This window comes from Melanotaenia boesemani, chromosome 17 (genome assembly GCF_017639745.1).
Source record: "Melanotaenia boesemani isolate fMelBoe1 chromosome 17, fMelBoe1.pri, whole genome shotgun sequence".
In the NCBI taxonomy this organism is placed as follows: Eukaryota; Metazoa; Chordata; class Actinopteri; order Atheriniformes; family Melanotaeniidae; genus Melanotaenia; species Melanotaenia boesemani.
The window spans coordinates 10,068,288-10,086,239 of NC_055698.1; the positions used below are offsets into that span (position 1 = coordinate 10,068,288).

General features: G+C 37.1%; 2 protein-coding genes and 1 long non-coding RNA gene across 5 annotated transcripts in view; 2 read left to right on the plus strand and 1 right to left on the minus strand.

Moving 5' to 3' along the window:
- LOC121656778 (glutathione S-transferase A-like) lies at positions 1 to 7,694 on the plus strand. Of its 3 annotated transcripts, none has more exons than XM_042011902.1 (6): positions 1 to 254; positions 1,821 to 1,886; positions 1,964 to 2,069; positions 2,552 to 2,670; positions 2,757 to 2,845; positions 2,960 to 4,284. In XM_042011902.1, exons 1-6 carry the CDS (start codon positions 87 to 89, stop codon positions 3,090 to 3,092), a joined length of 681 nt encoding a protein of 226 aa, XP_041867836.1. In that variant the 5' UTR covers positions 1 to 86; the 3' UTR covers positions 3,093 to 4,284. The 3 variants fall into 3 exon arrangements, with proteins under 3 accessions (XP_041867836.1, XP_041867835.1, XP_041867833.1); XM_042011901.1 differs by lacking the exons at positions 1,821 to 1,886; positions 1,964 to 2,069; positions 2,552 to 2,670; positions 2,757 to 2,845; positions 2,960 to 4,284 and adding exons at positions 5,583 to 5,648; positions 5,731 to 5,836; positions 7,105 to 7,223; positions 7,308 to 7,396; positions 7,486 to 7,694 and having other exon boundaries at positions 13 to 254; XM_042011899.1 differs by lacking the exons at positions 1 to 254; positions 1,821 to 1,886; positions 1,964 to 2,069; ... (1 more) ...; positions 2,757 to 2,845; positions 2,960 to 4,284 and adding exons at positions 4,435 to 4,679; positions 5,583 to 5,648; positions 5,731 to 5,836; ... (1 more) ...; positions 7,308 to 7,396; positions 7,486 to 7,694.
- LOC121656781 overlaps positions 6,348 to 17,952 on the minus strand; it is a 25,041-nt gene continuing 13,436 nt past the window's right edge. Inside the window, exons 3-4 of the long non-coding RNA XR_006013468.1 lie at positions 15,648 to 15,652; positions 6,348 to 6,358 (exon numbers count right to left, since the gene is read on the minus strand). This is a non-coding gene — a long non-coding RNA (uncharacterized LOC121656781). The remainder of the gene's footprint in view (positions 6,359 to 15,647; positions 15,653 to 17,952) is intronic.
- On the plus strand, positions 11,767 to 14,381 carry LOC121656777 (glutathione S-transferase A-like). Its single transcript, XM_042011898.1, has 6 exons — positions 11,767 to 12,050; positions 13,031 to 13,096; positions 13,202 to 13,307; positions 13,661 to 13,779; positions 13,868 to 13,956; positions 14,053 to 14,381. Exons 1-6 carry the CDS (start codon positions 11,883 to 11,885, stop codon positions 14,183 to 14,185), a joined length of 681 nt encoding a protein of 226 aa, XP_041867832.1. The 5' UTR covers positions 11,767 to 11,882; the 3' UTR covers positions 14,186 to 14,381.

Genomic DNA, 17,952 nt, shown 5'->3' on the forward strand with positions numbered 1-17,952 from the left:
GATATCTGCCCTGCACACAGTCCGTCCTGTGTTGTGTTGAGCTGCAGACGAAGCGTTGAGTTTTAGAACCAGTTAAATCTAAAACCATGGCCAAGGACATGACTTTTCTGTGGGGCTCCGGCTCTCCTCCCTGCTGGAGGGTGATGATCGTGCTGGAGGAGAAGAACCTGCAGGGCTACAACCACAAACTGCTCTCCTTCGAGAAAATGGAGCACAAGTCTCAAGAAGTGTTAGATATAAATCCCAGGGGGCAGGTATGGAGCAGACTTAAGCAGCAGACTTCTATCCGCTTTCTCAAATTATGTGACGGGTATATCGTTTCTTTGACCTGGTTAATGCACATCTGCAACCAAAATCCAGGCAAAAAAGAAAAAAAAGATAAAAAAAAAAAAAGATATTTTCTCAAAATCAACAATGTCAAATTAACTCCCCAGTGTTTGAACCTCACGTAAGCCTTTTAACAAATCGGTAAGGTTTTATTTAATTTGCTAACGGATCGTTAGCTTTCACTGCGGCCGCCTTTGTCACGTGATCTGTAAATTGAAAGTGAACCAAGTAGACGTGGCTTCAGCTTCGCAGTTAAAATACAACAGGCTGCAAGACGAGCTGAGCACCTGTTATTATTTCATGATAATGAAACCACACATACACGACATACATACATACATACATACATACATACATACATACACAGTATAAACACACGCACGCACAAACAAGCCATGTTCTCTAAAAGCGCCGTCCTAACTCACTGAACACATTAGGGAAAGTAAAACACTGGACGTCTAAATAAAAGATGTTAAGCTGAAATACAAATTAAAAACAAAATCAACTCAAGATAAAATAAAATACGACATTAAAAGAATGGAATTGATAAAGGCGTGAAAGACATGGATTAAATATTCAAACAAGTTAATTAATAGTGCAAAGAATGAAAATGTGTTGAGTACCTGTAGTTTTTTGTTGTGAGGAATAAAAAAAGTAAAAGATACTTCTCCAAGTATTTTAGAAATAAGCAAGCGAACAGCCGCAGTGACCTGAGGGCTCACAAACTAAAAGCAAGTCTGATAAATACATAGGACTGCAAACTTTTTGGGCTTTAAAAACTAATAAAAGTATTTTAAAATCAAACTGGAAGCACACAGGAAGCCAGTGCAGATATTTTGAAGTTGGAGTAATAAAAACTCTCTTTCAGGTGTTCGCCAGCAGAAGAGTATCTGAAACGCTAAACGCTGTAACAGATTTATAGATTTTTTTTTTTAGGAAGACCAGAAAGAAAAGCATTACATCTAATATAATCTAGACGTGATAAAAGCATGAACTGGTGTCTTTGCTTTGGCCTGAGAGGAACCATCGCACTCTTGCAAAATTCCTGAGATGAAAGTACCCTGTCTTTGTTGTGTTTCTGATGTGATACATGTAATTTAAATTAGAATAAAAAATAACTGAGGTTCAGATGGATTCAAATAAATTCATCTTAGTTTTTAAAACAGTTCCTCATGTTTCCTAATAATAGTCTGTGCTGTGCCACGTCTCAATTAAAAACATGCAAACTAATCTATTATCTAAGATCAGATCATTAAAAAATGTTTTGTGTAAAAGAGATCTCACATAGAGCCATAGTCAGAGAACGGAGGCAAAGTTTAACTTTGAACTATTTCTCTAGTATGATGTGAGAGTCGGTTTATTCTGGTGGTCTGTTTGTTTTTCTTAAATACAACCATGAGTAGTAGATTTTCATTAGTATGCAAAAAACCAGTGGAACCATTGTGACATAGCACAATCTTGCTGGTTTTATATCCTTTTATTTGTTTTTTCAGCTTCCGTCCTTCAAACATGGAAACAACATTGTGAACGAATCCTATGCGGCTTGCTTTTACCTGGAGGTGAGGGATGTAGTCCTTCAATTTTAATTTTCACTTCTTTTTACCCAGTTGTCACAGCTTCGTATGTCTGTCTTTAGAGCCAGTTCAAGTCTCAGGGAAACAAGCTGATCCCAGAAAAGGCAGAAGAACAAGCACTGATGTACCAGCGCATGTTCGAGGGGCTCACATTCTACGAAAAACTAAGTATGACGGAAACATGATGGTGGTTTGCTACCGTTGCTGCCATGACGGCAGGGTTATTGTTTAATCCAGTGTTTTCAGTTCAGTTATTTATTTCCTTAATTTAAAGCTATGAAGGTGAACGTTATCGGATGCAAAATAGTAAAAAATGTCTGTTTTTAAGCTGAAAACCAGACAGTTTGAGGTAAACTGTTTTGTTCAGATGGACTTAGTCAAACTCAAGATTTAATTTAGCCTGTTAATGTTTATTTTTATTAAAGTTAGCATAAAAAAATAGTTATATTGAATTTTAAGAATGTTCCTTTCATGTTATTGAACTTGAACTGAGCTAGTTTGCTTTTTTTATAAACAGATGACCACTGCTGAAAACAGTCATTACATAAATAAAGGACAGCAAATAATCAGCCAAACAGTTGTCTTGAATAACATAGATTGGTGTTAGAAATATAGATTATTTAATTTACTCATTTTTTTCTTCCTTCCAGATGCAGTGGTCTACTATGAATGGTACGTTCCTGAGGGTGAGAGGCATGACTCCGCCCTGAAGAGAAACAGAGAAGCTCTGACCACTGAGCTCCAGCTCTGGGAAGGTTACCTGCAGAAGGTGTGTGAATAAACAGTACAAACACAAAGCAACTCATCATCTTGATTCATTCAGAGTTGCTGTATTTTTCTCCTCTTTCTCTCAAGCTGGGCTCTGGCTCCCACCTGGCGGGATCGTCTTTTACGCTGGCAGATGCGGTCGTTTTCCCAACGGTTGCCACTGTTTTCAGATTTGGGTAAAAAGGAGATCATCTTCCTTCTGTTTGCTCCTTTCTTTTAGGTTTCTTTATTTAAATAATTGATGATTCATTGATAATTCAGTTTAAAAAGACGGTCCGTCTGTTCCGCAGGTTGTCTGCAGAGCGTTACCCTAAACTGGGAGAGTATTACGCTCTGCTGAAGGAGAGGCCCAGCGTCAAAGCCAGCTGGCCGCCTCATTGGCTGGAGAACCCCAAAGGACAAGAAACACTCAAAGACATCTGAAATGCATTTCAGCTGGATCTGGGAAAGCACTTCTGGTTTTCTTTTAGTTGCATTCATCTAAACTTAAATGTAGTCTCAGCTCAGTTTGTTTAGCTGGATGATTTTTCTGTACTTATATAGTTGGAAGGTACTAATACACAACCTGATTTGTTTCTGTCACATTTTTGACCGAGGTATCTGATTAACACAAGTTATGTGAAGCTGTTTGTAACAAACACTGGCAGCAGACCAGTTTTTCATTCATTGTGTCTCTAACGTCGATCTACTGTAGCCATGATATCACAGCAGCAGCTTTTCCAGAGTTTAAGTTCTTCTCTGAAGTGAAAATGTGGGTCTTCTGCATATACTGTGTTGTAAACTGGTATAGTAGGGTTATATGAGGCCACATGAGTCAAAGTCTGAGAGTAAGAGATAAAGGTTTGCACTAACAATAGAAAAGGTAGTCATGATGTGTGTTTTATGGCTTGTGCATAAAACCGGTTTACCCTGCTCAGAGATAAGTCAGTTATGCCTTGTTACCATGACTTGCATAAATCACAGCACTATATTGCATCCTCAGCATGATTTTTCCTTTCATTTTGAATCTGTGGCCAAAACTTTGTGTTTTATGTTGGTCACCTCTAATAAAAAAAAAAGTTCTGCTTTATATCTCACTTAAATAAGGCCGTACTAGAGAGTTATCTCGTCCTTGTTCATAATGAGCCACAGCTTGGACTTTCCTTGTTTCCTAAGGTCAGCCACAAACTAAAGAAGCATTAATGTTTTTATTTTCCAAAAGAAAAGGACAGCTTTAAAGGCTTAACTACCCATCCACACCCTCTGTGTGAGAAAACTCAATTTAATGATGCTGTATGTTGTTGCACATATTTGCTCAAACAGCATGTCTTTGACCTGTCGTTGCAAAGCTCACCTCTGCAAACGCACTGAAGTAATGCTTCTTATTAATCATCAAGTTTCATACATTTCTTTATAAAACAAGATAAAAGCCATAAAGAAGTTGGGGATTAACTCCTGAGAGTTAAGAATGTATGTCTCAGGAGATGAAGGATGATCAAACTGAAAAGAAAAGCAAAGTAGATTCCTTTCTTTACATTTTAATTCTTTTTTTGTTTTGAGAATGTGGATTTGAACAGGTGGAGGTATAAATCCTCACTAAAGTTAAAAGTGCACTTAATAAAAAGCAGGCAACAGACATTATCTTTCCAGTTATTTGGCACACATCATCTTACTTATCTTGTTAAGAGGAGTTTGAACTATCTGAACTTGCCGCTGATCTTTGGTGATAACAAAAGGGGATGGGGCGTAGTTCCACCAATCCAGATATTTTACAGCCTGAACTTGGTCCAAAAACATTTATGTGTAGCCCCGCAGGCACTCTGAGCCATCGTTACCACAGGTGTAAAAGTCCACTCTGAAATCATGGCCAAGAGCATGACTCTGCTGTGGGGCTCTGGCTCTCCGCCCTGCTGGAGGGTGATGATCGCTCTGGAGGAGAAGAACCTGCAGGGCTACAACCACAAACTGCTCTCCTTCGAGAAGATGGAGCACAAGTCAAAGGAAGTGTTTGATTTAAATCCCAGGGGGCAGGTAAAAAAACCATAACCACATACACTAAAGCTAATGAATAGTGTTGATGATACACAAAAATACATCATGAATACTTTTTTTTTTCTCCCTAGACAATTATTGGCTCCATTCTGGACAGAAAAAAAAACAATTTAGTTTCACACCTGTAAATATTTGCTCACGAATGAAATAACTAACTAAATGTGACATTAAATAGTTCAGAATCTGATTTAATAATATTTCTATGAAATTGCTATGAATAAGGCTGAAATAGTTATTGTTTGAAATGGTTATTTTGTCTTTTAAATAAACATTTACGCATATTATCTCTAAACTTGAGTTGCTGGTAGTTTTGTTATGCTACATTTCATAGGGCATGAGTTTTTGCATTTCTTTAAATAATTAAGCAGACAACTATGTTAACTTAGCCAAGATAAAACCATGAAATGTTTGATCTAATTCTGTGGATAAACACTTGATATTGTTTGGTAATGGACTTGTATGACATTTTTCATTGTTAGCTCACACTACTATTAAGTAGGTAAAAATCATACTTCTTCTAAAAAATAAATAAAATAACATATAAATGGATGTTAAATGAGCAAAACAGTTGGATAACCATAAAGTACGTAAGTCCATTTAATTTATATAGCACTTTTTACAGGTTAAAAGCCACATAGTGCTTTACAATAGTTAAATAAAGCAATCACATACAGGAAAAAACAAGATAAAAAATAAGACAGAAGGGAGACAAGAACAAGCATAAAATATAGCAAAAAACAACAACAAAAAAAATCAGACCAAGCCCTTACCTTATTAAAAACCTGCCTAAATAAGTCTTAAGTGACTCCCAGCATGCTTTTCATAATACCTCAGATTAGCTGTTAATGCTTCTGTCTCTCATTTTATTTGTTGTTTTTTCAGATTCCAACTTTCAAACATGGAGACATCATCCTGAATGAATCCTACGCTGCCTGTTTTCACCTGGAGGTGAGGGGGCTGGTCCGTCTGTTAGGACTAATTTTAACATTGCACATTTTAACAAGTATGTATCTGCCTCTGTGCTTGACAGAACCAGTTCAAGTCTCAGGGAACCAAACTGATCCCAGACAGCCTCAAAGAACAAGCACTGGTGTACCAGCGCATGTTTGAGGGTCTCCAGTTCTATGACAAACTCAGTAAGTTAACAACTCATCTGTATTTTATTATTCTGTCATCAACCCATTTTAATAATTTAAAATTGAGTAACACTGGTTTCTTAATACCATTTCCACCAAATTTCCCACCATTAATACACACTCCACCAGTTCCATTGATCCTGTGCTTTGCTGGCCATTTACTCCATTTAACATGTTACACAAAAGAAAAAAACCTTTTCAATGCTTTGAGCTTTACAGTCCTGCTTTAATTTTTTCTCATCTTCTTCACTTCACTATGGTCACACAATAATCTGCACTTTATTTTTTTAACCACCTGCTTCCTGCTGGAACATTAAGGTTGTCTACTCCTGTAAGATTTGCTCCCAGTTCTGCTAACTAAGTGCAGTTTTTATTAATAATTTCACTGTTAACCTTAATCTAAATAAAACAACATCCATGATTATGGTATTGACATGTCACAGTTCACACAGTGATTACTGTCATTTGCCCACATTATGCATCTCTATGCAGTTGTAGCTTAAAACTGAATGATTATCAAGACTTGGTATTAAAAAGACAAGTTAAAAAGACTTGAGAGAGAGGAGTCATTGGAAATCTTTTGTTCTTATTTGCATTGTTAAATGATTTAAGTTTAATCAAAGGACAGTAACTTCTGGACTTTGACCTCCTGTACTTGCAGTGTGCCAGTAAATTTGGATGTTTCCAATTTTACATTCTGGTTGGATTCCAAGCTTGAGATTTCACACTGTGATTAAAAGACACGGCCGTCTTGCTGTAATACGAAAGACACTTTCAGCTGTTATGAGTTGAAAAGTCATCTTTGTTTTCATTAATACATGATGTTAAAAAAAGGAAAAGACTCTTCAAATCTACAGTGACCATCAACTTTTGAAAATTATGCCAACTTCATTAAGAAATATGGACAAGATCATAATTTAATGGTAAATTAAATTAATTACTTAATTAATAAAAATGTAAATGCTTGAGCAATGTTTTGAACATAGCTGCACATTTTTGCACATTTACACAACTGGCAGCATGTGTGTGTGTTTGTGTTTATTAAGTTTTTTTCTGGTATAATCATTAACCTTATTGATCGTATTCCTTTTCAGAACCAAAACTTATTCCTAATGCAGTAAAACATCATTTCAGGGTTAGGGTTAGTTAACTAAGTTAACTATGATTAATGTTGGGGTTTAGTAACAATCAGTGGCATTCAATCTAATCTTCTGTGAAGGACAAGCTTGAATGTGTGTGTCTAATCTTAACATTCTTGCTCTTTCCAGCTTCTGTTATCTTTTATGACTGGTATGTGCCTGAAGATGAGAGGCATGACTCGGCTTTGAGGAGAAACAAAGAAGCTCTGACCACTGAACTCAAGCTTTGGGACAGTTACCTGCAGAAGGTGTGTGAACCAACAATACACAGTCAGTCAGTCTGCAACAATAAGTTCAGACATGCTTTATTTTTCATTTTTTTCTCTCTCAAGCTGGGTTCAGGCTCTCATCTGGCAGGACCATCTTTCTCCCTGGTGGATGTGGTTGTTTTCCCAACAGTTGCCATGCTTTTCAGATATGGGTAAGAAAATCAGAGAAGTAAAGACAACATTCTGTTTGCATTTTTCTTGAGGTTTTCACGATTAAATAACTTTCTGTTTCATACTGTAGGTTGTGTGCCAATCGCTACCCTAAACTGGGAGAGTATTATGCAATGCTGAAAGACAGGCCAAGCATCAAAGCCAGCTGGCCCCCTCATTGGCTGGAGAACCCCAAGGGTCAAGACACACTTAAAGAAATCTAAAACACACACACATTTCCTAACATGCATCTTTCTACTCACATGAATGGTTAATAAAGGAGCTTTTACAGAAATATGAGTAGTTGTCTTATGTCAGTTATTTTGCTTTAGTCAGAACATTTTTTTATAGAAACTCTCTGAAACACAATACTTAACAAGCGCAACTGGGTCGCAATTATAGTTTTTGTCAATTTTTTTTTCTTGCCTTTCAACCATGCATTTGGATTCTATTTATTGACGCATAAATCTCAGGAAATCTTAGAAATCAGCCGAAGAGAGCAGTTAAGTGTAGCATGCATGTAATAACCTCAGTAAAATGTACAAATAGTTCACTTAAATCATCCACCAAAAGGCTAAATAATTAGGCATATATGTTACAACAAATGGTTGATTCTGGATAGAGGATAAATTTGCTGACAGAATAAAGATGCCCTCCTTAAATAGAGGTGCAGTGACGAAGTGCAGTGTGTTTCATTTCTTTAAAAAGGGACAAGGAATTGTGTTAGTTGTTATATTAAAGGAGATGTTTGCCTGGTTTCTATTGTTGATTTAATTCACATGTGAAAGATAGAAAAAAATTAAAAGACGATGGAAACTTTAAAGATGAAAATAGTATTGTTTCGCTTGAGGTGGTTTTTCTAGTTTCAAAGAAGAATTAAGTCACATTAGGGGGAAATCAAAACAATTTTTGGAAATTTCGTCTGACTTGACAAAATGAAAACGATGCACCCCTCCAGCTGTTTCCTAAGGAGCCCATCTGGAGACATTCATAGAAAAAGAATCAACTTGTCATGCATTAGTAACTAATGCAAGAGAACTAGATAATTAAGATGTGGCCACAACTTGCCCAATGTCTGCATATTATTTTTATTTCAAACTGTGCACCGCAGGGCCCAAATGGAAGTGTGTCTTACTAAAGTGTCCTGCTGTGAGAAATCATGATCTGTGATAGCTAAATTTACAGATTAACCAACCATCTCTGTATGAAATGTTTTGGGATTTTGAGTAGGATGTATGTCCCCATGGCTGTCGTTAGGCCTATTTTAGTGGTCTGGTGCCACCCTAAAATGTTCTTAAAAAACATAAATATTTTGATTTCAGTGTTGGCTTAAATGACAGTTGTTAGTTATGGCTTGAGCTGTGTTCAGTAACGTCAGAAACACAGCGCAGTGAAGTTTCCCATTTGAAGTCAGGTAGCCAAATTTTCATTCCCACCTGTCACTTAAACTGCAGCTGCATGTAATGCTGTGAGTTGGTGATGGAAGTGGGAAATAAAACTGATAAAGTAGGCACTTGCTTTTTTGTTTAAACAAATAAAAGACTTGCTAACTCTGTTTAGTTAAACTCTTAGCATGATGTTGCACTCTGTTATTGTTGAGTTAGCTCTGAAAAAAGGGAGACCAGTTTGTTCTCTAGCTGTTCTCATAAATTAAAAGAAAAAAAGTCTTAATAATTATCACTTCATCACTTCTGCCACCTGTAAACACACTGAGACAGTGGAATTAACTTTCTTTAGACCTGTGACAGGCTACTCTGTCGTTCATTGCATCACAGCAAGAAGGTCCCTGGTCCATTCTTGGCTGAGCCCTTTTTGTTGCGTTCTTTCCCACACAGCTTTGTGTTTTAAATAACATCACAGGAACTGGACATCACTACAATAACTGCTCTAAAATGTTGCTTTTAACTCACTGTCATCATGATTTCACCATTGGCTGCGAGGAGCAATTTCCCTGTATGTCCCCCATTACCACAGTGTAGGCAGATTTTTGGGGGGATTTGTAGTTTTTGGAGAACACTATCTCTGTAGAGTCGGTGTTGAAAGGTGTACCTGGTGTTCCGTCTAAGTTTGTTGTTTTGTGATTATGACAGCAGCAGTGTGTTGGATAAATAAGGTCAGAGGAGGGTGGTGAAGTCAGCAGAAAGGACTGTTCTGGTCACACTGCCACCTATTGAGGACTTGCCCAACACTATTGTTTGTCAACAGCAAACAATATCATCAGGGACCCACATCAGTCTCTTTTATTTTCCTGTTCATTAGCTCACCTGGTTCTCATTGTAAATTCGCTCCACCTGCATCTCGTTAGTTGTTATATACCCCTTGGTTTAAGTCAGTGTTTGTCAGATCCTTGTGGCATTTCCTTGTCATGTGGGCCCTAAATGTCTTGGTTATTTCATTTAAATTTGCTCCTGCACCAGTCTGACCCCCTACCTGCCTGCCTACCTACCTCCTGAGTCCTATGATGGGGTCCTCACCTCTGCCGCACTGTAACACAACAATGTGCTATTAAAATGTGAAGTCAGCCATAAAATACGGCAGCAGTTGTGTATTCAGTGCACGATGTGTGCAATATTTCATTTATGTGTTTAAATTTACTCAACTTTTGTAGCTTTATATGGTCATTACTGCTATTTTTGAAGCATCTTTTAACTCTGTTTTAACTGGTACTGACTGGTTGCTGGTATGTGTTTTTGCTCTTATTTAATAAATACCAGAAAGACCATGGAGCCTGTAGTTGACTCCTGCAGAAAGTCCTCTCCCACCCAACACACACACCGATGAACATCCAGGGTTCAGACATTGAGATAGTGGACTCATTTAAGTACCTGGGTGTGCACCTCAACTAAAAACTGGACTGAACAGACAACACAGACTCCTTATATAGGAAGGCAAGAGTCACCTCCTCCTGCTGAGAAGACTAAGGTCCTTCAGTGAACATGAAGCTGTGCTTTGGACTTTTTATGACACTGTTGTGGCCTCTGCAGCCTTCTATGCCATCGTGTGATGGGGAGGGAGCAGCAAAGACAGAGACAGCAAGAGACAAACTGGCTAAATAAGCTGGATCTGTCTTGGGCTGCTCACTGGAGGTGGCAGACAGACGGATGATGGCCAAGCTAACATCCATCACGAACAGCTCCACCCACCTGATGCATCCTGCTGTAGTGGCTCTGAGCAGCACAAGGTTGCTACACCAGTACAGCCATCAGACTATATAACAGATCCATATAACACCTAATTCAGTTCCTGTCATCCCACCACCCTGTCTATCTGCACCTCATCACACCACATTGCTTCCCACCACTCAACTATATGTAAATACTTTTTTTTTATTTCTTATATTAATGACTCTGTAGAATATGTATACAGTAACTATTGTTGTTATTATTATTTACAGAATTTGAATCTTTAAAGAGAAACTGTTTACTATTGTAAACAGAAAGACTGGACTCGTGGAGGCCACATGAATTAAAATAAATTACTCTATTGATGGTGTTCAAAGTCTGAGAGTAAGAGATAATGTGTTGAGCCAACAATAATAGGGTAGGTGTTGTCTTTGAGGAGGTAATTTGTCTGTTGTGTGACTTGCTAAGAAGCAGGTTTACTCTGCTCAAAGGTAACTCAAATATCCCATGTTGTGATGACTTTGCATAAATCGCAGTATTCAATGCTGCAGACATAGCATGAGTTTGCATTTCATGTAGATTTTACAGCCTACCTGAAACACTACTTTCTGTATGTCAGAGTCACTTCCAATAAAAAATAATGTTTTTTTTTTTTTTTTTTGATAAGCTTAACTTAGTAAGGTTTGCAGGGTAAAACCACATTAATTAATGGTTTATTTTTCTATTCTGCATGTTTTGTCAACAGAAAATGTTTTGTTATCTATGCAAACATGAAATTTGAAACATGAAAACAAAAGTAATGAACTCTTACTTCACTTTTAAAGCTTTGCAACTAGATTTGTTTTTCCACAATGTTTTTCTAAAAGTTTTATTTATGTATTTGAGTATTAACAGTTGCAACCACTATTCAGTTCTCCAGCTGTCCAGAACATAAGCTTTTTTTTTTTTTTTTTTTACCTGTACGTGATGTGCACGAGTAAAAACATGAAAAAAGGGGGTTTAAAAAACGAGAACAACCCTTCGTTTTTTAAAGATTTCATTTTAGCATACCTGTGGATCACAACAGGAAGTTTAAATCCTCACTATACTAAATAGTGCAGGCTGCGGAATTTCATTGTCTAGTGATTTTGTACACACCATCCTGTTTGTCCTGTCAAGAGGAATGGGAATTATCTTAACTGTCACTGATCTTTGATAGAAAAAAAGTGTGTTTGTGGAGGGGGGGTAAACTTAATTCTACTAATCCAGTTAGTCCAGTTGTGTACAGAGTGTGTTTGCTATAAAGGTACACACTTCAAGCCTCTCAGACACATTCATCCTGTTAACCATCGTATTCGCTGTTGGTGTACACGTCCTCCCTGAAACCATGGCCAAGGACATGACTCTGCTGTGGGGTGCTGGCTCTCCTCCCTGCTGGAGGGTGCAGATCGTTTTGGAGGAGAAAAACCTGCAGGACTGCAACCAAAAACTACTCTCCTTCGAGAAAATGGAGCACAAGTCAAAAGAAGTGATGGATCTAAACCCCAGGGGACAGGTAAAAACACAGCGTGCATACCACATAGAAACTACAGTTTTACTGTGTTTGCGTCCGAAAAGCTTTTTTATTTTTATTTTTTTTGCTTGTTAAAGTTATATTATGTAATTACGGACGCCGAGAGCGATCGTGCTCGCATGTTTTTTTTTTTTCCAAACATCGTTTTCTCATGATAATGGGACGATTTATCTCGTTATGTAACGACACACTGGGCGCACCATTTCTGGCAGAGATCCGGATGGACGGAGTCTAACCCCCCCACCCCCTCTTTTTTTTATATATATAAATTAAAACATCAATTTCGCCCTAATCCACGCTTCTTTATTTCGGCAAAGTCTCTTTCCATCCGCAAAGGCGAAATAACCACATAAAAACAACAAGAAAAACTATTTGTTTTCAGACTGTTAGTTGATACTGGTTGAATATAAACTGGATGCATAGTTGAAATAGGCCACCAGTTGAATGCAAAGCAAGTAGTAGAGAAAAAAAATGTTTTATTAGATTTTTGTGGAGGAGCACTTAAAAAGTGTGGCAGTGGCCTGGGTTAACATATTTAATTGTTAGCTCAGACTATTAAGTAGTTAAAACTGTGAGGTGTTGCTTAATAGCAGATAAAATAAAAAGCTAAAATGAATGTTACCTGAGCAGAGCAGTTGGCTAGCCATAGGGCAATAATAGATTGTTGAAATATTATTACTGAATGTTAATAATAAGCTAAAATTGTACAGGTAATGAAGATAATTGATAGATTATAGATACTTAAAAGGAATGGATACATTTCTGAAAAGCTTAACAATGTTTGATTTTGTGATTGTCCCATTTGTTTTTATTAGTAATTAACTCTTTAATGGTACACCGTTTAAAATGTGTTAAAATCTTAATTAACTCTTAGTATCAATACATGCTTTTCAGAGTAACTCAGATTTACTGTGAATCTTTTAATATCATGTTTCTCATTTTATTTATTTACTTTTTTTCAGCTTCCAGTTTTCAAACATGGGAACATCATCCTGAATGAGTCCTATGCTGCCTGTTTTTACCTAGAGGTGAGGAAGCCAGCCTATCTGCTAAAGAACAGTTTTGTAGGATTCATTAAACATCATATATTAAGTTTGTTTTCCCCCCTCTCTCGTTGTCTTTCTTTTTGATAGAGCCAGTTCAAGTCCCAAGGAAACCAGCTGATCCCAGACAGCCCCGAAGAACAAGCACGGATGTATCAACGCATGTTTGAGGGTCTCACTTTGTTTGAAAATTTCAGTAAGTTAAAAACTCATCGAGTTTTTCTTAAACTCTATTTATAGTTCTGTCATCAGTTTATGCTTCATTGTGATTAAAGCCGCAGGATCCTAACTGAGTGCAGTTTTTAGTCATGGAGGTATAGACTGGAAGTAGCAAAGCTTTTTTGGTATAATCATCATTCTTGTGGGGATCAGTAGTGCTTATAGGAACCAAAGCTCGGTCATCACGCAGAAATAACTCATTTCTGGGTTACAGTTGGGGTTAAGTTAGTGTTTGGGTTAAGTTAAAGTGAGTGTCAGCCCAATCTTCTGTGAAGGACAGCTGTACGAGCTTCTCTGTGTGTCTAATAATAATGTTCACCCTCTTTCCAGAATCTGCTATGTTTTATGACCGGTTTGTCCCTGAAAATGAGAGGCATGACTCCGCCCGGAAGAGAAACAAAGAAGCTCTGACCACTGAAATCCAACGCTGGGAGGGTTACCTGCAGAAGGTGTGTGAATCAAGAGTACGAACACAAACTAACTTTATCTAAAATTATGTGTTCAAACTTACTTTATTTTTCTCTTCTTTCTCTTTAGCTGGGCTCGGGCTCTTACCTGGCGGGACCGTCTTTCTCCCTGGCCGATGTCGTTGTCTTTCCAACGGTTGCCATACTTTTCAGATTTGGGTAAAAAAAAAAGTTGTGAAATAAAGACAATATTCTGTTAACATTTTTGCTTTTTGGGTTTGATCAACAATTTTTTTTCTTTGCTCCATACTGTAGCTTGTGCAGCAAACGTTACCCTAAACTGGCAGAGTATCATGACATGCTGAAGGAGCGGCCAAGCATCAAAGCCAGCTGGCCTCCTAACTGGCTGGAGAACCCCAAGGGACAAGAGGCACTCGGTGACATCTGAAATACACGTTGCAAAAACGTTGTTTTAGCTTTCTCTTCATATAAGGCTTTGTCCTAATAAAATTCATGCTTGTTGTAACTGAGTACAGAATAATACTTATATGATATTTTGTTGCTGTTGAAAAAGAATGTACCAACCATCTGTATCAACCATCGGTCTTGACTCATATGGATTATTAATAAAGTTGTCTTTGTTAGTTGTGTTGATTCAGTCAATTTTATTAGAATATTTACTTTAGGCTCACTACAAATACAATGGTCCATTGAAACTGAAGAACATATATATATAAATATATATATATATATATATATATATATATATATATATTTATATATATATAATTTTCAACCAATCTAATTCTAAGTTTGGGCATCCACCCCTTTTACACAAAGTCTTTAATTACCCTCATAAGTCACATGATAGCTCATTGAGGTTTAAGTTGCGTGTCACATGATCTCACCTTTTCTGAAATGCCTTGGAGTTTATAGCTGTGCTAAGCAAGCAACACAATAAGGACCAATAAACTCTCTGTAAAGGTTGGATTAAAAATTATGAAGGAAGAAAATAAAACACTTGAAAACAATTATAGATAATTTACTTCAAAAAGTAACCCAACCCTCAACACGTGGAATAAACTACTATGATCAGATGAGATAATGAATGAACACATGTTGAGCAGCATCTGTGATGCAAACTTCACGACAGTAAGGCATGGCAGTGGCAATATCATGCTGAGGGACGTTTTATTTATTTATTTTTTATTAGGAGGGCCCATAAAATGGATAGAAATTGAATTAATGATGTATAATTCTACATACATTTGAATTTTTAAGCAAAACTTGTTTTAGTTTTCTACTGTTTTCTACTCTAATGATCAAGAAGATAGAAACTTGTAAACATAAGCACCAAAAAGTCATTTTCAGAGCAATCAATAATAATCCTTAATGATCGTGCAAATAAAGCATTATGGGGTATTATGCAGAGAATGAAGAAGGCACACAGTAATCGGTAACACTCTGCTTTGAAGGCTTGGGTGGGCATAAACATTGTGAATGCACATGCGATATAATGTAACTCTGAGTTATTAATTAAACTACATGTAAACATGAAAATACATAATCTAAGTACTGTCTCTGTAGAACAAAGTTAGTGTAGTAAAAGCCCAGACCTTGTTCCAGCTGAGACATCCTGGCTCGACTTAAAGACTGCTGTATACCAGCAGAACCTGTTAAATCCAGTAATGTAAAACGTACACTATTATTATAAATGTCATATGATCTGACCATACAGCAGATCTTTCTCATGTTTCTGCAAACAAAGTAGTGTCTGCGTGTTCGTCTTAGTAGAAAGACATTCCATCCAGGACACTGCAACTCGTGGTAAAATGTCATCTGCTTCAAAGCCGAGGTGTTCCACCTTCCCTGTGCAGCCATGATCTCAGCTGATATTATGCTGACCACACGAGCACTAAGGGATTATTGTTTTCTTTGCATGACATTTACAGACTGGTATTTCACTCTTTGGGCTCACAGCCTTCTTTAATTCCAATTTCAACCACAATACCCGGAGGAAGGAAGACATGGTTGCCTAATCTCAGTTTTACCAGTTTTTTCAGCCATGTCAACAAACATGCTGATTTGGACTTTGTTGGAGCACGGATGAAATTGGGGGTCATGTAATTTATTCACAGGAACTGGGTTAAAAGGTTGAATATTTAACCACTTAAGCGCCTACAGAGGTAGCATTTTCAAAATATATATTTTTACAAAACTCTAAGTTTGCAAGTTTCATGGTGGGCCCATGCACTCTTTATTTTTTAAATATTTTCAATGGAAACGTTTGCAGCTAAAATCCATCTTCAGTCTGACTGGTGTCAACAAGTGAAGACTTGAAGTTGTAGATTGCCTCACCTGGTGTGACATTTTCAAGTGAAATTAAATGCAAATCTAGAGAGTAGTGTTTGGCGTCACGGTAGTTCCTGGCTTTGGCATATTCATGTTTCCTGTGTCTGTGGCTGTATTTCGGTCTGAACTCCATTACTTAAGAATTTTTTTCTGTTTTTCTGTGTGCTCATCCACAGTCTTAATTTATTGTACTGAAATGTTTTTAAAACATCGAAGCAGTATGCAGATTGGTGAATAATATCTATGGTATTTTTGCAGTGACATCTTTAACATCTAAGTTTCCTTTTCCTGCAGACAAGCGTGCTTGAGTCGTAGTTAAACACATTGTGGTCTCAATCTACATGGCTCAAACATCCATGTATGTGTGAATATTTTATGAAATACTTTGACGGAGAGCTGTACCAGATACTGTAAAGTTGGGCGATGATAGCTGCTTTTGTGTGATGATTGGTGATATTTTCAGTCTTCCAACAACAACAGAGGAAGCCGGCATTGCTTTTCAGGACAAAATCTGAGTGTTTTATAATTTGAATTCTGCCAGTCTGAAACTAGTCAGCCCTGTACAAAGGTGGCTCAAACATCCTGTGCTGTTATAACTTTGCATAAATCGGAGCGTTCACTATTGCATCCTTTGCATTATTTTGCATTTTATGTTTGATGCAGCCTTATGAAAACACCACTGTGCTGTACAAGGAAAATGTATAATACCTTCAAAGAAGTGTCCCTATGAGTATGGATCATTTGTCCTACTAGCTTGACATTGTGTGCTCGAGACTTCCCTATGTTTCCCATCCTGTCCAGCTTTAATGTGACCGAATATATTCTTATTTGATTATATTCCATATCTTGGGGGGTATTGCGACATAGTGAAGTCAGAAGTTGGTGATTAATGTCAAGTCAGTTTTAACGAAACAACTGGTTAAAGCCAGTTACTGATAAGCTCTCCAGTATATGGCTTGTTTGAAATGGGAAGTTTTGAAGCTGCTTTATATGTTACTCATGTTTTATTGATATTACCTTGTGGTTTTGGCATTGGGACTTTTTATGGTGGAGGGTGTGACAGGGCATTATTTGCAGGGCTTTATTTTACCCTGGTATTTTCAGCCTTTAAAGACAGCTGTTTAAATTTACTCACCCCCTCCCCTCATTCACTGGCATCATGTTTTGTTTGGGTGACCTATAAGGCCGTATTAATTTGAATTTTACACTTGCAGCACTTGCAGCAAACATTACTACATATCCAGCTGCTGACACACTTATAACACCAACTTACATATCCCATATCTCTTTAGATTTCGTTGCACATTTCATAAGTTTTAAAATTTAAATATTATTTTTGGTCAAGTCTTGCCTCATTTCCTGGCTTATTTCGTGGCTTACAAGTCAGGTCGTTACAAAAAACCTGACCGGCAAGACTTAATTTCAATCTTTTATATTGGTGATTACATGATTCCCACCTTTTATATTTGAAAATAAAAATCAAGTTGTTGAAAATATGAAAAAAGATCATTAAAAAAATGGACCTTTATTTAGAAACAAGTTCTGAATAAGAAAAATCTCATGATTTAGAAAATGAAATGTGCCACTATATCCACTGTCAGTAAAGAAATATCAGCTGTATTGTGTGCTCTATTCATCCACTCATTCAACTTCTATTTATACTGGGTGGTGCATGAAGCAGTCTTTTTTTTTTTAATGGGCATCCCATTTGCAGTGTGGAAGTGTGAAAGTTTGCAGCTCTATTAATTAAACAAAAATAAAACAAATAAAAAATAAAAAATACCAGTTTAATAATAAAAAATAGTTAACATAACCCATCAGTTGCAACATGTTCCTCTCTATTGCACATGTTATGTTAACAGA